The following is a 17,968-nucleotide window of genomic DNA, read 5'->3' as shown; positions in this document are numbered from 1 at the left end:
GACATGATAGACAAGCCTTGTTGCTTCACTACAGATGGTTTGCACCTGTCGCCCCTATGCTTCTGAATACTGGAGAAGGCTCTTCTGTCCCCATATTACCTTTTTTAGGCAAGGCTCAAAGGTTCATAGGTTCATAGGTAGGTACTTGGCTATCGGCCCTGGGGCCTATACAAGCCCAGCCAAAAAAGTACCCTGGTTTTTGCCACCCAAGAAATTTATTTTCCTGTGCCACTGTCAATCAGAGACACAGAAGTGATCCCTTGGGTGAATTTTCTATTTCCCATCCAGTCATCAAGATTTTTCTTGAAGAGTGCTAATGAGGAGCTTTGTTTGATATAGATAGGTAGTTTATTCTGGAGTATGGGAAGTCTCTGGGACAGGAATCTATCCCTCTGGCATGTTCTGTTTATTGTGGTGACAAGGTTTAGGTCCCTAGAGCATGTTGCTCGGAGGGATTGGGATTTCTTTAAGTGGAGCATGTCCAACAGCTCTGGGTCTGACATAGCTTTGTATGTTAGGCAGAGATCACCTCTGAGTAGGCGATATGCGATGGAGTAAAGTTGGAGTTTTTTGAGACGGTCTGTGTAGGGCATGTGGTTGAGGCCGGTAATCCTCTTTGTGAGGTATTTCTGCAGCCTTTCCAGTTGTTGTAGATGTCTTGTGAGGTACATACCAAAAGGGGCATTGTACTCTATAATGGATCTAATGAGTGATGATTAGAGGGGAACAATGACCTCTTTTTTTCTGCATGAGAAACCTTTTGTGATGAGGTGTGTCATGTAGAAGGATTTCCTGACTACTGTGGCGATGTGATTATCAAAAGAGAGACTACTGTCCACCTGTGTCCCAAGGTCTCTTATCACACTTTCAGTTTTAAGTATACTAGCGCCTATGTTGTAATTCATGGCTACAGAGTTTTTACCAAAGTGGATGACAATGCACTTTTTGACATTGAGCTTGAGGCCATGGCTTTGACACCAGGCATCTGTCTCAGTGAGGCCGTTTTGTAGGATGTCGACATCGTTAGTGGTTTCGATTATGGCTCTGAGTTTGCAGTCATCTGCAAACTTCATTAGCCAAAGACCTTCCGTGTTAGCCTGTACTTCAGGGAAGTAGATACCAAACAGGACAGGAGCCAGGATTGAACCCTGTGGTACTCCACTTGTCACTGGTCTGAAGTCGGATTTGGAGTCTGCTACTTTCACAGTGTGGGTTCTGTCAGTGAGCCAGATGGCAACCCATCTTGTGACATAGGGATTTATACCTAGTTTAGTGAGTTTATCTATAATTCCAGAGTGGGGGATGGTGTCGAAAGCCTTGGCAAGATCTAGATAGGCTGTGTGAACCACCTTACCCTTGTCTACGTCTTTGGTGACTGCTTCAAAGAAGTCTATCAGGTTTAGGGGACATGATCTGCCTTTTACCAACCTGAACTGGTTGGGGTCCAGAGTTTGGAGATTACCAATGTCTTTGTTTATAAGTTCAATTATGATAAGTTCCATGGCCTTGCAGACCAGGCTCATCAGGCTAATGGGGGCGCTAGTTCCCGGGTCCACAGAACACAGCCTGGGATATTGCCTGGTCCAATGATGCTGTGTTCCTGGCTTTGTAGAGTGTTTTTTTTACCTGTGCAGCCATGATTACAGGAACTTTGCATTCTTCCGGTATAGATATGGGCTCTTTAATGGGTGAGAGGGGGGTAAAGTTAGCACTGAACCTATCTGCCAGGATGTTGGCAATATCAGTTGGGTCTATATATTTAGTGCCATTGTGCTGTAACTCAGAGCAGATCAGAATGTTGCCATTGAGATTCTTAACATAGCTATAGAATGCTTTGTGGTTGTCTTTAGAATCAGTGGCGATTTTGTTTTTGTAACTAGCTTTGAAGGATTTTATCAGGGATCTCAGCTTCTTACTGAGGCTGACCAGGGAGCCCCTCCACTCATGGGATTTTACTCTCTTTTGCAACAGTTTCTTTCTTCTATTGTACAGTTTGCTTATGGCAGGGGACCACCAGATTGGCTTCCTTTTTTGGAGGATAGTATCTTGGTTCTGTTTGGGATAGCACGATCCATGCACTCATGTAAGTGCTTATAAAGTGCAATTGTGTAGGATTCAGTAGTTGTAACTGTATTGTCCATCTGCATGGGTGTCATGAAATTCACCACTTCTGTCTTAAGAAGCATGAAGTTGGCTTTGGAGAAATGTTTTAACACGGTTTCCTTAATGGAAGGTGGGGGCAGAATGTGGATATGTAGGGTAATTAGCTTATGGTCGGATAGGACCAATGAGGCATTGACTTCAGGTGTGGAACACCGGTCACTCAGGACAAACCAAACCCTGTAACCAACACAAATAACCACAAAGTGAGCTAAATGCTACTCATTGCCAGAAGTCTCAGCCTCCAAATGCACACACTTGAGGCACTTCTCAGTATGGAGAATATTGATATCTGTGCAGTAACAGAAACCTATTTCAAGGCTCCAGAGCACACACCAGCACTACCAGAATACTACTCATTCCATACCTTCCAGCATCAGAACCTGGATCATAGCACATAGGGTGGGGATGTATCCATATTCATCAAGGATACCTACACCTCTTTCTACATACTCTCTACAGGCTATGTACCCATAGAATGTTGCACAGCAACGTTCTTCCCACTCCACAGGGATGGGGCCACAAAAGACCCTTGGCATTCATGCTCTATGAGCCTTACAAGCCTGATCTGCAAGGCAATGGAGCCAATCATAATGTAAGTCAACAATAAAGACATTGGGAACCTTCACACAGTTGAGCACACCCAGTTTGGCTTCGTCAAATGCAGATCACGCCTCCTGAACTGGGTGGATTTCTTTGAGACAGTTACCCAGGCTACAGATGATTGAAAGGAGCTTCACACAACCTACCTATACCTCACTAAGGCCTTTGACACCATTCCCCAGTCAGGTATCATAGATGAACTCACCAACCCGGGCATAAATCCATACATCACAAGATGGATTGCAAACTGGCTTACAGATAGATCCCACAAACTAAGAGTTGCTGGCTACATGTCCGACTCTAAACCAGTAACAACTGGTGTCCCCCAGGGTTCAGTCCTGGGGCCACTCCTGTTTTGTATAGACTTCTCAAAAGACATGCCAACACAGGAGGGTTGTGGTTGACTAAGTTTGCTGGGAACTGTAAAGTGTTTGCCATAATAGATTCCCTGGATGACACAAATATTCTCCAGAAGGGACTCTATGAGTCAGGTGTATGGTGTCAGAATCATGGCCTCAAGCTCAATGTGAAAAAATGCATAGTAATCCCCTTTGGGGAAAACAAAGTACCAATGAACTACCACATAGGTGTTTCCCCCTAAAAACTGACAAGATAATAAGGGATCTGGGGACACAAGTAGATAGTCATCTTTCCTTTGACAACCATGTTGCCAAAGTGATTAGGAAATCCTATGTGGCCCACCTAATCAACAAAGGGTTTGCATCAGGATCAAAAGAGGTAGTGGTGGCCCTCTACTCTTAAGTCATTAGACCCATCATTGAGTACAATGTACCATTTTGGATGTACTCGACTAAGCATATCCAGCAGCTGGATAGACCACCGAGGTACCTCACCAAGAGGATTACTGGCCTCAAACAGTTGTGTTATGCAACACAACTGGTAAAACTCAATCTGTTCTCTATTGCGTACCGCCTACTCAGAGGCACACTCTGCCTAACATACAGAGCCATGTCCAACACATAACTGTTGAACAGGCTCCATCTAAGGATAACAAAATTGAGTCACACTACACACTCCAGGGATATGAACCTCATCACAACAATGAATACAACATGCTGGTGGGATAGAGTACCATCCCAGACACTTGCCTTACTGTGGAACAGAGTCCCAATGTACATCAGACAGTGCCCCTCGCTGACACTCTTCAATAGGAACCTTGATGAGTGGATGGGAAACAGACAATTAATGCCAGGCATCACATCAGCAGCCCCACTAGAAAGGGGCTTAGGGTATGAACTATTAGAACTAGGGATTAGTAGACTAACCAATGGGGTGATGAAAGCTGCACAACTTGCCTAGGCTAATATATGCCTTCGTGAAGATAGTCTACTACATACCTGTGAACCTATGTGACAGGTACATGTCTACAGATAGTAGATATGCACTTCATTGTACAGTCATGTTGTACAGCAGGCACATGCACCACATACACTGTAATGCTTACAGATACTGGTGGCTATTATGTTCAGTGGGTGAGATGTGCACCTCATGTCTTTTGTGCCATTGGGATGTGTGCTGGGTGGGACAGTCCTGGATAGCTCCCTGTCATGGTCTCCCTCTTACACACATCTCTGCCCATCCATCTTTGGCTTATTATACTGTGTTCCCCCTACATATGTATAGGTACATAGGTAGGTAATAGGCTATCTGCATGAAGGCATATATTAGTATGGCCAGAGTGTGCAGCTATCACCACACATGGGGTTAGTTCCCTATGCCTCTGTGTAGTAGAGCTGATGAAGTGATCCATGGTGTGACAGTTCAGTTTCACATACACTCATCAAGGCTCCTCTGGAAGAGTGTCAGTGAGGGACTCAGCTTAATGTAGGTTGGGAGCCTGTTCCAAAGCAAGGGAAGTCTGTGAGCTAGTAATGTATCCCTCCAACATGTTCCATTTATTGTTGTGATGATTATATCCCTAAGCATGTGGCACAGTGAGCTTGGGCTTACTTCAGATAGAGCATGTACATCAGTTCTGCATTGGACATGGACCTGTCTTTTGGGCAGAGATCGCCTAAGTAGACAGTATGCAACAGAGTACAGATTGAGTTACTTCAGTCTTGCTGCATGGGGCAACTGTTTGAGGCCAGTAATCCTCTTGAGGTACTTCAGTGGTCTTTCCAGCTGCTGAAGGTGCATATTCAGATTCATCGCACGTATGCAGTGGTACTCTCTGATGGGTCTGATGACTGATGAGTAGAGGGAACCTCCTTTGACCTACATGCAAAGACTTTGGCAATTTGTGAGAACACATAGCATGATTTTCTAACCACTTTGTGAGTGTGTTTCTGGAAGTAGAGATGACTATCCACATGTGTCCTTAGATCCCTTATTATTACCTCCATATTTAGGGTGTTGGCACCTATGTGGTATTTGTATGACTGTAGCTCGAGGCCATAATTTTGACATCACATCTGTCTGACTGAGACCCTTTTTAAGGATGTCTCCATTGTCCCAAACATTGATTATGACAACCTTTTTGCAGTAATCCACAAACTTTGGTAACCATAGCCCTCGTGTGTTTGACTGTATTTCTGAAAAGTATACATCAGACAGGAGGAGTCCCAGGACTGAGCCATGAGGGACAGCAGTTGTTACCAGCTTACAGTCCAACAGGGAGACCATAATTCTTACCTTCTGGGATCTATCTATGCCCCAGTTGGCAAGCCATCAGATGACATATATGTTTATGCACAGGCTGATGATTTTTTTGGATACGACATGTGTGTGGGATGTTGGAAAAGGGCTTTTAAAAGGTCTATGTAGGCCATATGGAGCTCATTTCATTGATGTATGTCCTGGGTAATTGCCTTGAAAACTGTCTAACAGGTTTAGAGAGCATGATCTGCCCCTGACCAAACCAAAATGGGTAGAGTTGGGTGTTTGTAGGCTCCCAATAGCTCTGTTTATGAGTTCCATAATGATGGACTCCATGGCCTTGCAGATCAGGTTTATTGGGCTTATAAGACAATAGTTCCCATGGTCTGTTGTGCACCAACACTTGTGGAGTGTGCCAAATGTTGCTGTAACCCATTCAACAGTTTCATATCCTGTACAGAGGGTGAGTCTCAACAGACTGTTCAGGTGCAGGGTCTGTTTGTTTTGGAGTTCACATATGACACAGCCAGGGACACCATGTCATCCCATAGATACCGTGTTGTAGGATTGGATAGAGCTGTTTAACCATTGTATATGTGATTTCTGGCTTTTCACAATCTCCAGGTATGGTAATGGGCCCTTTTGTCAATGAGAGGGGGGTAAATATATATGAACTTCTCTGACAAGATATTGGCAATGTCCGTCATGTACATGTATTCATTTACACTTTGCACTGACTCAGAACATATATGAGTTTACATTGATATTTATGACATAGCTAAAGAAAGCTTCATGGTTCTCTATGGACTCCTTGGCAATATGTTTGCCAGAACATGGCTTGGACAATGTTAGGAGTGCTCATTGTTTCTTGATGATACTGATCGAAGATTTATTGCTCTTCTTTGGATTTTCACTTTCTTTGAACAACGTAAGTACTTGTATTACATAGTTTGATTATGACAGGGGTCCAATATATTATATGGGTCTGTTTTCATATCACTGTGTGCGCAAGGAAGGATTAGTGAATAGTGACATGTGTCTGGAGCAAGAATTGCAACTGCCAGATATGTGTGGCCCACTGCTGTACTCAGATATGGCCTAAGTGTGTGAGCATGCCCAGTATGACCTTTCAGTATGTTGTTGCCTGACATTTGATAAATTTGTTTAAGTGTGTGAGCATGCCCACTATGGGCATATTTATACTATATATGTGTGTGAAAATTCAAGTTGGTTTTTACTACAAGGCTCACCTTTGTGTTGTACATCAACAGGACGCTGTGCCTGCAGGGCTTCCATGAGTCAATTTGCATAGACTTATCAACATTTCTACATACATAGGGGACAGCTATTATTTGTACATTTCTACCCTGGGGGGCACACCTGATTGTTACTGTGGGTGTACATAGGATGAGGGGTACACCTGACACTTATACACATTTGCTAGGCCTGCACTGCTATGTCAGGTACTCCATTTCAGTCTGTACTGTTGCCTGTCATACTGGCTTGAGGCATACCACTGTACTACAGATCTTAGCTTCCAATTACATGCATATTAGTTTATGACTTCATAGCCTACCCAACCCACATCACACTGCCTGGCCTGCTGTTATCTGTCTGCATAGGCCTGGGGGGAGGTTACTCATATGCCTCTTCAGTTGGGATGATACAGCATTTGTTTGTGTTTGCGTTTGTCTACAATTGTCCTGCTGGCTGTGACTGTTAGATATGTGATCCCCCCCCCCCCCAACTGGTATGTGTGAGTGATTTAAGTTGTGTCTGTGCCAGTGAAATACTGTCATGGCTCAGTGGTTCAGTACTGTGACTATAGTGCACAGTATCCTGAGTTCAAGCCCTGTCACTACTTTTTATTTTCCTGCTGGGCAGACCTGACTGGTTAAGGAACAGTAAAGCAGGTGTGAGCGTGTTTACCTGACTTTTCCCGACTTTTCCCAACATTGCCCAACATTGCCCGATGTTGCACTCGTTAGCATGGTACACAGCTACATGCAATTGGATTTAAATATGCTCAGTACTGGTAAAATGTGCTTAGCGATGCTTTATATTGCTTAAAATAGGGCACTCATGCCTCAGGTGGTGCTGCAGGGCTGCCTATGTCAGATGCACATAGTACACTCCCTATACATGTTTGAAAACAGGTAGTGTCAAGTTAGGCATCCCTTTTACTGTATGTGCGAATCAGAGAGAGGTGTCATTTCCAGGGTTCCTACTGAGTCAGTGTATGTGCTATGCGTTGCCTCTTTGCCAAGGCCAGGGCATACTGGGCATGCCTCCTTCTGCCTACTGGGGCAGGTTCAGGTTGTTCCTCCTCCGAGTCACGCTGTGCCTGTGCAGGCCTTGACAATGGTGGGGGGCTGTTTGGCCCTGCCCCATGCTGTTCCCGCTGCAGCTGTTTCCTCAGGATCATATTGTGTAGCATGGCACATACCATAACAATTTGGGAACATGTAGTTGGTGAGTACTGCAGGGCTCCACCAGATGTATCCAGGCACAGGAAACCGTGACTAGAGCATCCCAAACACATGCTCAATTATGTTTCTTGTTTGTGCGTGTGCCTCATTATGGAGTTCTTGTTCAGGTGTGTGTGGATTTGTGATGGGTGTCATCAGCCACGGCTCCAGTGCGTATACAGCATCCCCCTCTAGGTGACCATCAGGGATGTCCTCATTGGCAAATCTCTGGTACAGCTGCATCAAATGCCAGATGTGGGAATCATAATAGCTTCCAGGGCAGCCAGCACACACACACATTATTATGCCCTGGGCATCGCACACAACCTGGCAGTTGATGGAGGGGAAGCCCTTGCGATTGATGTAGACCCTACCTCACTCACCGGGTGGTGCTTTGATGTGTATGTGCGTGCAGTCTATTGCACCCACTACCTCAGGGTATTCTGCTATTTGGTGGAAAAGATGCATATTGCTGGCCAATGCCTCATGGGAATTGGGGAAATATACATGGTCACCGACATGTGCTGACATGGCATCCAGGAACTGGTGGAGTACCCTGGATGCTGATGCCTGTGAAATCCCCATCATATCACCAGTTGGTCTTTGGAAGGTACCTGTAACTAGTATTCTTAGGCCAACACATACCTTGGTATCCACTGGGATGGGTTCCCCTCTGTTGGTTCTGTGTGTGAGGTGTGGCCGGCACAGCTCAACAATTTGCTGTAGGAGGTCTCTGTCCACCCTATAGCGCTCCACTATCTCCAGTTCATGTAGCCCCTGGTAGGTTACCCTGGGTCTGTACACTCTTCTCCATCTCCTCACTGTGGGTTGCTCAGCAGCATTCACAACATCACCACCCTCAGCACCTTGCACATGTTGGTTTATGATAGCAAGAGCAGCCCATAACATTTTGTTTGACTTAAGCTTTTTAAGCTTTTCCTCTTTGCATACTGCAGTGTTGCAGAGTTCTTGGGAAAAAACAGGGGGGAATGCTGTTTGCAGAGTTTAAAGTGCTGCGCTAGGCTGGGCTAGTCTGCTGCCTGTGTAACTGGCTGATTCTGATATATTTCACCTGGCAGCTCTGCTAGTTCTCCTTGGTTAACTTCCTACTACTTCTTTTCCTACCTTTTGCCTTTCTGTTTCTGCCCAAGGGGAAGTGCCACGCAAACACGCGCACATGCTGTGTGCATGTTTGCAAGGAGTTTCCTATCTTTTAACATTGTGCACCTTTGGTTTGAGGTTTTCAAATAGGACAACTGTAGGCACACCTCTTGCAATCCTGAGCAACTCAAAGCAAACATAAGCCACTGTGTCCCAGGTAGCTTACAGCCTTGTCTGACACACCCCCTCATGGTGTTACCTATATTCTACTCTACTACTCACCTATTCCTACTCTTACACTCTTGGAACATGGCTCACGTGCTGGGGAAAATTGGGATTCACTATCCTTATCCTCATTTGCATAGGATTGTCTACTAATGCATGGTTACATCTCTCAGACTGAGCTTCCCCCCCTTAGCAACCACTACTCAATGGCCATGTTGTCTTCAGCCTGCCATTCACCTACATGGCATAATAAGCTTTTGAGTGAAAATGCCTATTTTTGGCTTTTTTTAAATTATTTTCTTGTTTTTATAAGCGCCGCATGTTTGCGCTGTGCTGCGCTATGCTTAAACATCGGAGATTGGGGGGAAAAAAAGTTAAAGTTTTATATTTTTAAACATTTATAAATGCCAATGGCCTTGTATTTGGCAATTGACATGCTTCCTCAACTGTATGCATCCTTTATTTGGAGCTGTCATAGCTATTTGCAGAACTGTACTCCGTTACCAACAGAGTAAATTTCTGCAGCTAACACTAATCTTCCACGGACAGGTTAGTGTTTCCTGGATCACAAATTGACCTCTTTGCATGGCTTTCACCAGCAAATGAGGTAATTTGCATACCATGATGCTGTCCATGCAAGACTAGCTTTAGCAGCTCTCGTGCATGCCCCTGCCGGTTGTACCTGGATCGCACAGCAGACATACTGCCGGCGTGAGCTCCTACACTCTTCTTGCACTCTGTGCAAGCTTTCATAAATCTGGCCCTCTGTGTGAGACACAGGATTCTGTAGTCTGTCTTGGACCTGACAACAACAACAATAAGAACAACTCACTACATCTGCCTTGCTCTTCTTAAGTAAGCAAACTAAGGTATAGAAATTATCTTACATATAGTCAAGCATAAATCAAAGTTTAGTTTAGATATTTTTTTGTTATTTATTTGAGACTGTCCTGTAATGTTGTTTTAAATATTTCCTGTGATTTTGAACTCTGATGTCACTGTAAATGTATATTTAGTATTGTCTTGTTCTTGTATTATTTATTATTAAAAATATTTAAACCTTTCATTGTGGCTAATCTGCACAGATATTTTAAGTTCTGAGAGTACTTGCATATTTATTTGTTGACACTGTGTAGGCCACTTCTAACAGTCTTGGTCAAACTACCCTTTGTATGAATATTAACATTACACAGTAAGATTGGACACCCCTTGTTAAGGGCCTTAATGTAGATGACAAGGAGCAACTGGTAGCAGTGATAACTATGTTATAGTCTGGACAAAAGAGGGCATAGCTAACCTGTACCAGCCTTTCCCAGGTGTGTGTGTGCATGTATAAATCAAACCTCAAAGAGTGTGTGTGTGTGTGTGTGTGTGTGTGTGTGTGTATCAGCTACTTGGGCAGGGACACAAAGCACTGGTTGGACAAAGAGGGTACTGGAGGCCTTGGCTTGGCCACTCAGCTGAGATCTCAACTCTATAGCTGTGCCAGTTGGAGAAGGATGGAGAAACCAGCCCCAGACTGACTGTGGTTTCTGAGTGTTCTTAAGGGAAATTGCACTTGATGCAGAGAGCTGCATCTGGAAACACTGTGTGTGCACCTTGTCATCCTCTCAGTGTACACCCCCAACTGCTGCCAGTGGTGAAGATTGAGGCTCCTTGATTACTGGTCCAGTGGTGGGGCATCACAGAGAGTATGTGACATTTTGTATAAAGGCTACATTCATCATAATCAAAGCTTACAGTGATTTGATAATGAGCGTATGCTGCATACAGTGTGAAGGCACATAAAGGCATCATACTTATTTTTCAAAGACAAATGATCAAATTTGCACAATATTCTAAAAATGCAATTTCTTTATGCAGTAGTTGTCATAGAAACAGGATATATATTTTTATGTAGGTATTTGCCTTCACTAATAGCAATGATTGAAATGAGTATTTAGCATGCAATGTGAGGGGTACAGCACCACCCATATTGTTTTGAAAGGTTTGCCCCCTGAATACATTCTTTCTTTGCATCCTTCCTCATACTTGATTTGCGATGAATGCATTACAATGTCAAGGAAGAATTTACAATATATGATTCTAGGTTCAGTACATGAGTATTACTACAACAACCTTACTTTGGATGCAATGGAAAAGGAACTAAACTTCAGCATATGCCAGTCTGAAATCTCTGCTAACTGGTTTCGTTCACTGTAAGAATGTAGAAAATGTTACTTGCCTGTTTTTAAAAGATATCTACTCTGACCGTACATTCTTCATCCAAACACCCAAGTGTTTGATAAAATGTAGACATTTTTGAGACACATTGAATGCTTGTGCTATCAGATACAACATATTCACTCCCACACACACACACACACACACACACACACACACACACACACACACACACACACACACATATTCCAACTCTCACACATACACACACACACACACACAGACACACACACACACACACACACACACACACACACACACACACACACATTAACAGAAACAGATACTATATAAGTGGACTTTGCCCCCAACACATCCCTGAGATGTTGGGGTTGATGTTGGGATACCACATACTATACTGCAGCTCTGGAGTTTGCCAGTAACTCTGTTGTACTCAACAACACATTCGTGACATCACTCAGTCCACCTTTACAGATTTCTCACCAACACATTCACCTTTAAGACAGACATACTCTACGTTAATGCTGCACAGCTTACACCACATAACACACTTACATATGCAAAGCATACAGAGTAACATATACTTTACTTGATATCAGTGTATTGAACTTTCTCAATAAATATTTGTCCCTTAAGGACAGGGGCAATCTGTAAAATACTCAATGCACAGGAAAAAAAAAACATGCCATCCTCTTCCCCTAGGGGCCATATATTTGGTAAAACTGGTTATATTGGCTAGGCTGTTAAGGGCCTTTAAGCCTAATAATCTCCTACAAACCAATGAACCTATGAACGTATCCAGTGGAATATGTCTCTGCTAAGACTGATTTAAGTCTGGACTTATAGAACTAATGAAAATACCAGTAATTTGTGGTTGTGTTCCATCAAATGAAATCAACATTGTCTAATTCTAAATAAATTAAATGAAATATCAACTCACTTTTAATAATTATAATCTCGGATGCAGGTTTTGTGTCTTCTGCCCTACATGTCACAACATACTCTTTTCCAGCAACCCATGTGACCACACTTTCAGCAGTATACTCTTTTATTTTGGTTTCCTTTGGTTTAACTGCAAGAAAAAGAAATAAAGAAAGAAAGAAAAACAAAATAAAGAAAAGGTAAATAACAGTAAATACTTAATTCTTGACTTGGCTTACAAACTACATACTCTGAAGTGAGTAACAGATTTATAAAAGCAATACATAAGTGCTTTGAGATACAGAGTTCTTGTTGTTTTGTATGCCACTTGTACTTTTCATGGCAAAGCTTATGAGAAGAGCCATGTTATACAAAACTACATGTTACTTAAAAAGTAAGCAGTTTTGGTTCAAGTACCTGGCTGTTTTAAAGTTCCAGGAAAACTTAGTGCTGTAGACTTCAATGTCTTTTGTAAAAGGAACATCCATCTCTGTATTGTATTTCTTTTATGTTACCAATTGTGATCTTTGTTTGCTGCCCCTCTCATAAGTCAGATTAACCTTAAATCTAAAGATCACCAATTGATTATGATATTATAATTCTAGTTTAATATGTAACAATGATACCTTTTGTTTCAGATGTAGTAAATGTTGCCTTAATAGATATAATTTAAGTGCAAATGATGCAAGTATAGATGCATTTCTGTTCTCATTCCTTAAGAAAATAAATTATATAAAGTACTCTTTGTCAAACTTAAGAGTAAGCATACTTAGGTTCCACATAACTTATGGGATTAGTCACCTGAATGTTTAGAAGCACTGTTGCATTTTTATACTACAATACTTTCACCACCTAACTCATCTGTGTACACTTAAATATTGAATGTTACACTTCTTGGATTAAAATAAATATTCAATGCCTGTTGTACTTGAAATTTCACACAACACATACTTTCCACTTTCTTCACATGTATCGAATGATCTCACTATTATATGTAGAATGTGTAGTAGTAATGTTAGTATTTAAGGTCCATTTTAATAGAAGACAATACCAGCATTAAATAGGATTTTGTTAAAGTCAGGTAACTAATTTCCATTGCATTTAAGAAAAAATGTATGAGATTGTTTCCAACATGTATTTAGTGACTGTGAACATTGTCTCTAGATGATTGGGTTACATTGGCCAATGCCATCAAAAATGGGTACGGGTATTTGATGATGATAAGTGGGTTGAGGACCAAGCTTAGTCTGACCTACCCCAGACCGATGCTAACAGTGGCAGGCTTCTATATCCTCTATTGGCTAGTATGTGCTCATCATAAATCCCAGCAGCCATAAGCCAATAAGCTACCTATCAGTTCACGGCCAGCTGCCCAGCTTGGGTTACCTGGAATATCTCTGTTGAGTGAATGCTGGATGTTAAACCAATCAACCTGCCAAACCTGAAGTAAGGATTTCTTCACTCAGTATATGTTCACTGACAGGACAGAGCTTGGAATGGATGACATTATAAGAAGGATTCTGGAAATCTTTTGTATTCAGGAGATAAACTGCAGTGAAGCAAAGTCAGTTGGCTTTGGATCCACAGTCTTGCTCAGGAAGAGGACAGACTAGAAATAGTGGGAATTGTGGTGAGGGTGAGCGTACAGAAGACAGTGAGGGATGTTATCAGAATTACAGAAACAAATGCCAAAGGCACCAAAAAATACTTGGAATAATCTAAGGCACCCGGAAAACGAACTCAGCCATTGATATAAGGATAATTCCAAATTTATTCAGCCAAAAAAATAAAAACATAAACACTCTCTTTATACAGTATGTTTTTGTTAAAACCTTCATCGTATGTGGACTGCATGTAACCAAAATCCTTTTATACCTCTAGTTCCCATCATTTCAATAAACTAAGACACAAAGTTTAAAGGTACAGTGAAAATTGAATATTCAAGCCTACTTATCTAAAATAACATACCGGTACAAAACATTCACCTAAAACCTATTAACAAATGTTAAAACATGTTAAAAAATCATATACAGTTTCTTAAACTTCAAAAACAATGTATAAATAGCTTAAATAGAGTAAAACATATATAAATAAATCCATTCCTATTAAAACTACATTTAAAATGCATGAACTGACACTAAAAAACTTGCATTTGACCTCCCTCTAGTGATCCTTTTAAGTACTACATGTGAGACCTCAGTAACCACATTCTGTATTAGAACCCAGATCCTTGAAACATAAAAATGTATATAACACCATCTTGTTTGACACTTATGAATAAGTTTGCATAAAAAGTATTTATATAAAAAGGTACAAGAGAATTATAAAGACATTAAAAAAACAGGTTCAATTATGTACTTATAACAAAATGTAACAAAAATTAATCATAACTTAGCGGATCTAATTTTTAATAAGGGAACTATGGAGATATTTTCATTTAGTCCTGGAGGCATATTGGCCTGTAATGTGACCTGCTACCATATTTCCCTATATTCAATCCTTTCTTCCCATGGACCACCCTGTATGTCTTTCTTTACCCTTTCTAATACAAAAAAATAAGTAGTGGGCCTTTTCACAAACCTGTTTGTGTTTAAACAGAACATTAGTTTCCCTTCTTGTTTCTGAATCATAGCAGTGCTCATAGATACTCCTCTTTAACTTTCTTTCTGTCTTTCCAACACAGAATGACTGGCATTCCTGGCACACTGCTAGATATATTAAACCACCAGTGTCACAACTGTGGCATTCTTTTCCATATAACCAAAAATTCCTACTCTCTAGAAACACTTTTTTCTTGGTTTACTATATAACTGCACTGTGTACAATGCCCACATATATATTTACCTATTTTCTTTCTGTTTAATTGCTCTGGCTCACATTCTTTTTCCAGTAAATTCTTTAAGTTGTATGAATTTTTGTAAACAATCTTTAACTTATTCTTAGGAATTTTGTCCAGGTCAGTAAATCCAATAAATCTATCCCATTCTTGTTCAATAACTTTCCTAATCATACTAGCACTCCCATTGTATTCTAAAACCAGTGCTTTTTCAAATGGCTCCACATTTCCAGTCTGTACAGGACACCCTATTTCTTCATCCAAACCCAAAATCGGTTTGAATCTGCCTAACCTACCTTCACACACTTCTTTTTTAGCTTGTTAAATCATTTCTGCTGGGTATGATCTGTCCTTAAACCTATTTCTTTATCAAACTCCACATTACTTGAAGTCATCCTACATGACTTATAAGTTCACCTTTCACTATATTTTTCTTATAGTGCATAGGATGGGCACTGTTAAAGTGTAAGTATGAGTTTGAAAATGTGCTTTTCCTAGATATTTTAGACTTCTCATCATTTTCCTTCCAGATTTCCACATCCAAATACTGCAGGTTGTCATAAGATACCTTGAAGGTGAATTCTAAAAATGAGGTAGTACTATTCAAGTAAATAATAAAATCAGATATTTTCTCTCTGAGGGCAACCCATAAGATACAGATGTCATCTAAAAACCTTTTGCACATGGTCCAGCAGTTCCTATATATTGAATTCAGGACCATTTTTTCTTCCCACATAGCTTAAGACAAGATTTGCATATTTAGGGGCACATGCTGCCCCCATTGCTACTCCCTTCGTTTGGTGATTAAATTCACCTTTAAAGTCTATGAAATGATACTTTAGAATGAATTCCATCAACTGTAAACATACCAGACTCTCATTGTGTGTTAACTCGTTATCTTCACAAATGATTTCTTCCAGTAATTTCATGCCTTCTGCATGTGGAATACTGGAAAACAAGTCAACAACAACAGTTAAAAAAGAAATTTCCTCATTGTACATGGTCTGCTTTAACCCTCTCAGAAAATCCCAGGAATCCCTAAGAATATTTTTTCTTTTTAACCGCAACCTTTGAAACTTAGTATCTACGGAATAGCTGACCTGTAACCAGTCTTTAATGTCAGTTTAGTTCATCACTGAAGCTGCAGGAGAAGTCTGTTTTTTTGACTAGGTGGTGGGGTAGAAAGATCATTTTCATTCATTTCACCCTCACAGTTATTATTTCTCAAGGCTCCTGGTGTTAAATGGAAGATTGTTTCCCCAGAACGAGTATCGCCATTGTCATTCCTTTTCCAGCTAGCTCCATTACTGCAATTTTCATGCCGTTTAGAGCCTTTTGTACTCTCAGCTTCCTGGTTCCACCCCTCCCGGGCTCTGGAAACCACCTCAATCATTGATTGGCTGAGCGGAGGAAATAGGTCTATCAATTGAGATAGCCAACCCATCAGCTTTCTGGCTTGTCCCAGTTCCTCCTTATTCCTTCTTTCCTCTTTATCAGAGCTAGAATTGGTCTGCATAGCCAAAGAAACTTTAAAAACACAGAAATAAAACACCAAAGTTCCAAAAAATACTTGAAATTCTCCAAGGCACCCAGTAAACGAACTCAGCCACTGGTATAAGGATAATTCCAACTTTATTCAGCCAAAAAAATAAAAAACATAAATGCTCTCTTTATACAGTACGTTTTCATTAAAACCTTCATTAGATATGGACTGCATGTAACCAAAATCCTTTTATACCTCTAGTTCCCATCATTTCAATTAACTAAGACACAATTAAAGTTTAAAGGCACAGTGAAAATTGAATATTCAAGCCGACTTATCTAAAATAACATACTGGTACAACACATTTACCTAAAACCTATTAAATGTTAAAACATGTTAAAAATCATATACAGTTTCTTACAACTTCAAAAACAATTTATAAATAGCTTAAATAGAGCAAAAAATATAAATAAATCCATTCCTATTAAAACTACATATAAAATGCATGAATTGACACTAAAAAACTTGCATTTGACCTCCCTCTAGTGATCCTTTTAAGTACTACATGTGTGAGACCTCAGTAACCACATTCTGTATTAGAACCCAGATCCTTGAAACATAAAAATGTATACACGAATTTTATAAGTTTGGAGTTTTTGTTCAGTGATAAAAATGTATATAACACCATCTTGTTTGAAAGTTATGAATAAGTTTGCATAAAAAAGTATTTATATAAAAAGGTACAAGGCAATTATAAAGACATTAAAAAAAAACAGGTTCAACCATGTACTTATAACAAAATGTAACAAAAATTAATCATAACTTAGCAGATCTAACTTTTAATAAGGGAAGTATGGAGATATTTTCATTCAGTCCTGGAAGCATATTGGCCTGTAACGTGACCTGCCACCATAGTTCCCTATATTCGATCCTTTTGTTCGATCCTTTATGTTATCAGAATTAATGGCAGCTCCATGGCAATCCAATTCTAGTATAAGGATGGGCAGTATTCATAATCAAAGCCTAGGCCCCACAGCAGCATTTTGACAATTGGAAAAAGAGAGCATTCAGTAAGCAGTTTTAGGATCTACAATATAAAGCAAGACAGTATCAGTTCTTGTTGATAATGGGTAACCTGAATGCACATATTGAGACAGACACAACATGATGTGAGGACTGCCTGGGTCCACATGGATGGAGCAACAGAAATAAAGCAGGAGAGGCCAGTCTAGACTTCTGTCTGGCAAATGGTTTGATTATGGCCAACACATGGTTTAGCAAAGGAGAAAGTTACAAGATCACATAGAAGAGTGTCCAACGTTCAACTTAGATAGACATCCTCCTAGTAAGGAAGGGACAGCAGGTAAG

At 40.7% G+C, this 17,968-nt stretch overlaps 1 protein-coding gene across 1 annotated transcript in view; it reads right to left on the bottom strand.

Annotated features, from left to right (window-relative positions):
- NPHS1 (NPHS1 adhesion molecule, nephrin) overlaps positions 1 to 15,291 on the bottom strand; it is a 1,231,105-nt gene extending 1,215,814 nt beyond the window's left edge. Inside the window, exons 1-2 of the mRNA XM_044079328.1 lie at positions 15,126 to 15,291; positions 12,301 to 12,432 (exon numbers count right to left, since the gene is read on the bottom strand). Of these exons, the coding sequence (XP_043935263.1) occupies positions 12,301 to 12,432; positions 15,126 to 15,291 (298 nt within the window). The remainder of the gene's footprint in view (positions 1 to 12,300; positions 12,433 to 15,125) is intronic.
- Between the last annotated feature and the right edge of the window lie 2,677 nt (positions 15,292 to 17,968).

The sequence above is a fragment of the Protopterus annectens genome, chromosome 8.part0, assembly GCF_019279795.1.
Source record: "Protopterus annectens isolate FY-2018-M chromosome 8.part0, PAN1.0, whole genome shotgun sequence".
Classification (NCBI taxonomy): Eukaryota; Metazoa; Chordata; order Ceratodontiformes; family Protopteridae; genus Protopterus; species Protopterus annectens.
The sequence above is the reverse complement of the archived record's forward strand: the minus strand, read 5'-3'. Positions and strand labels throughout refer to the sequence as shown.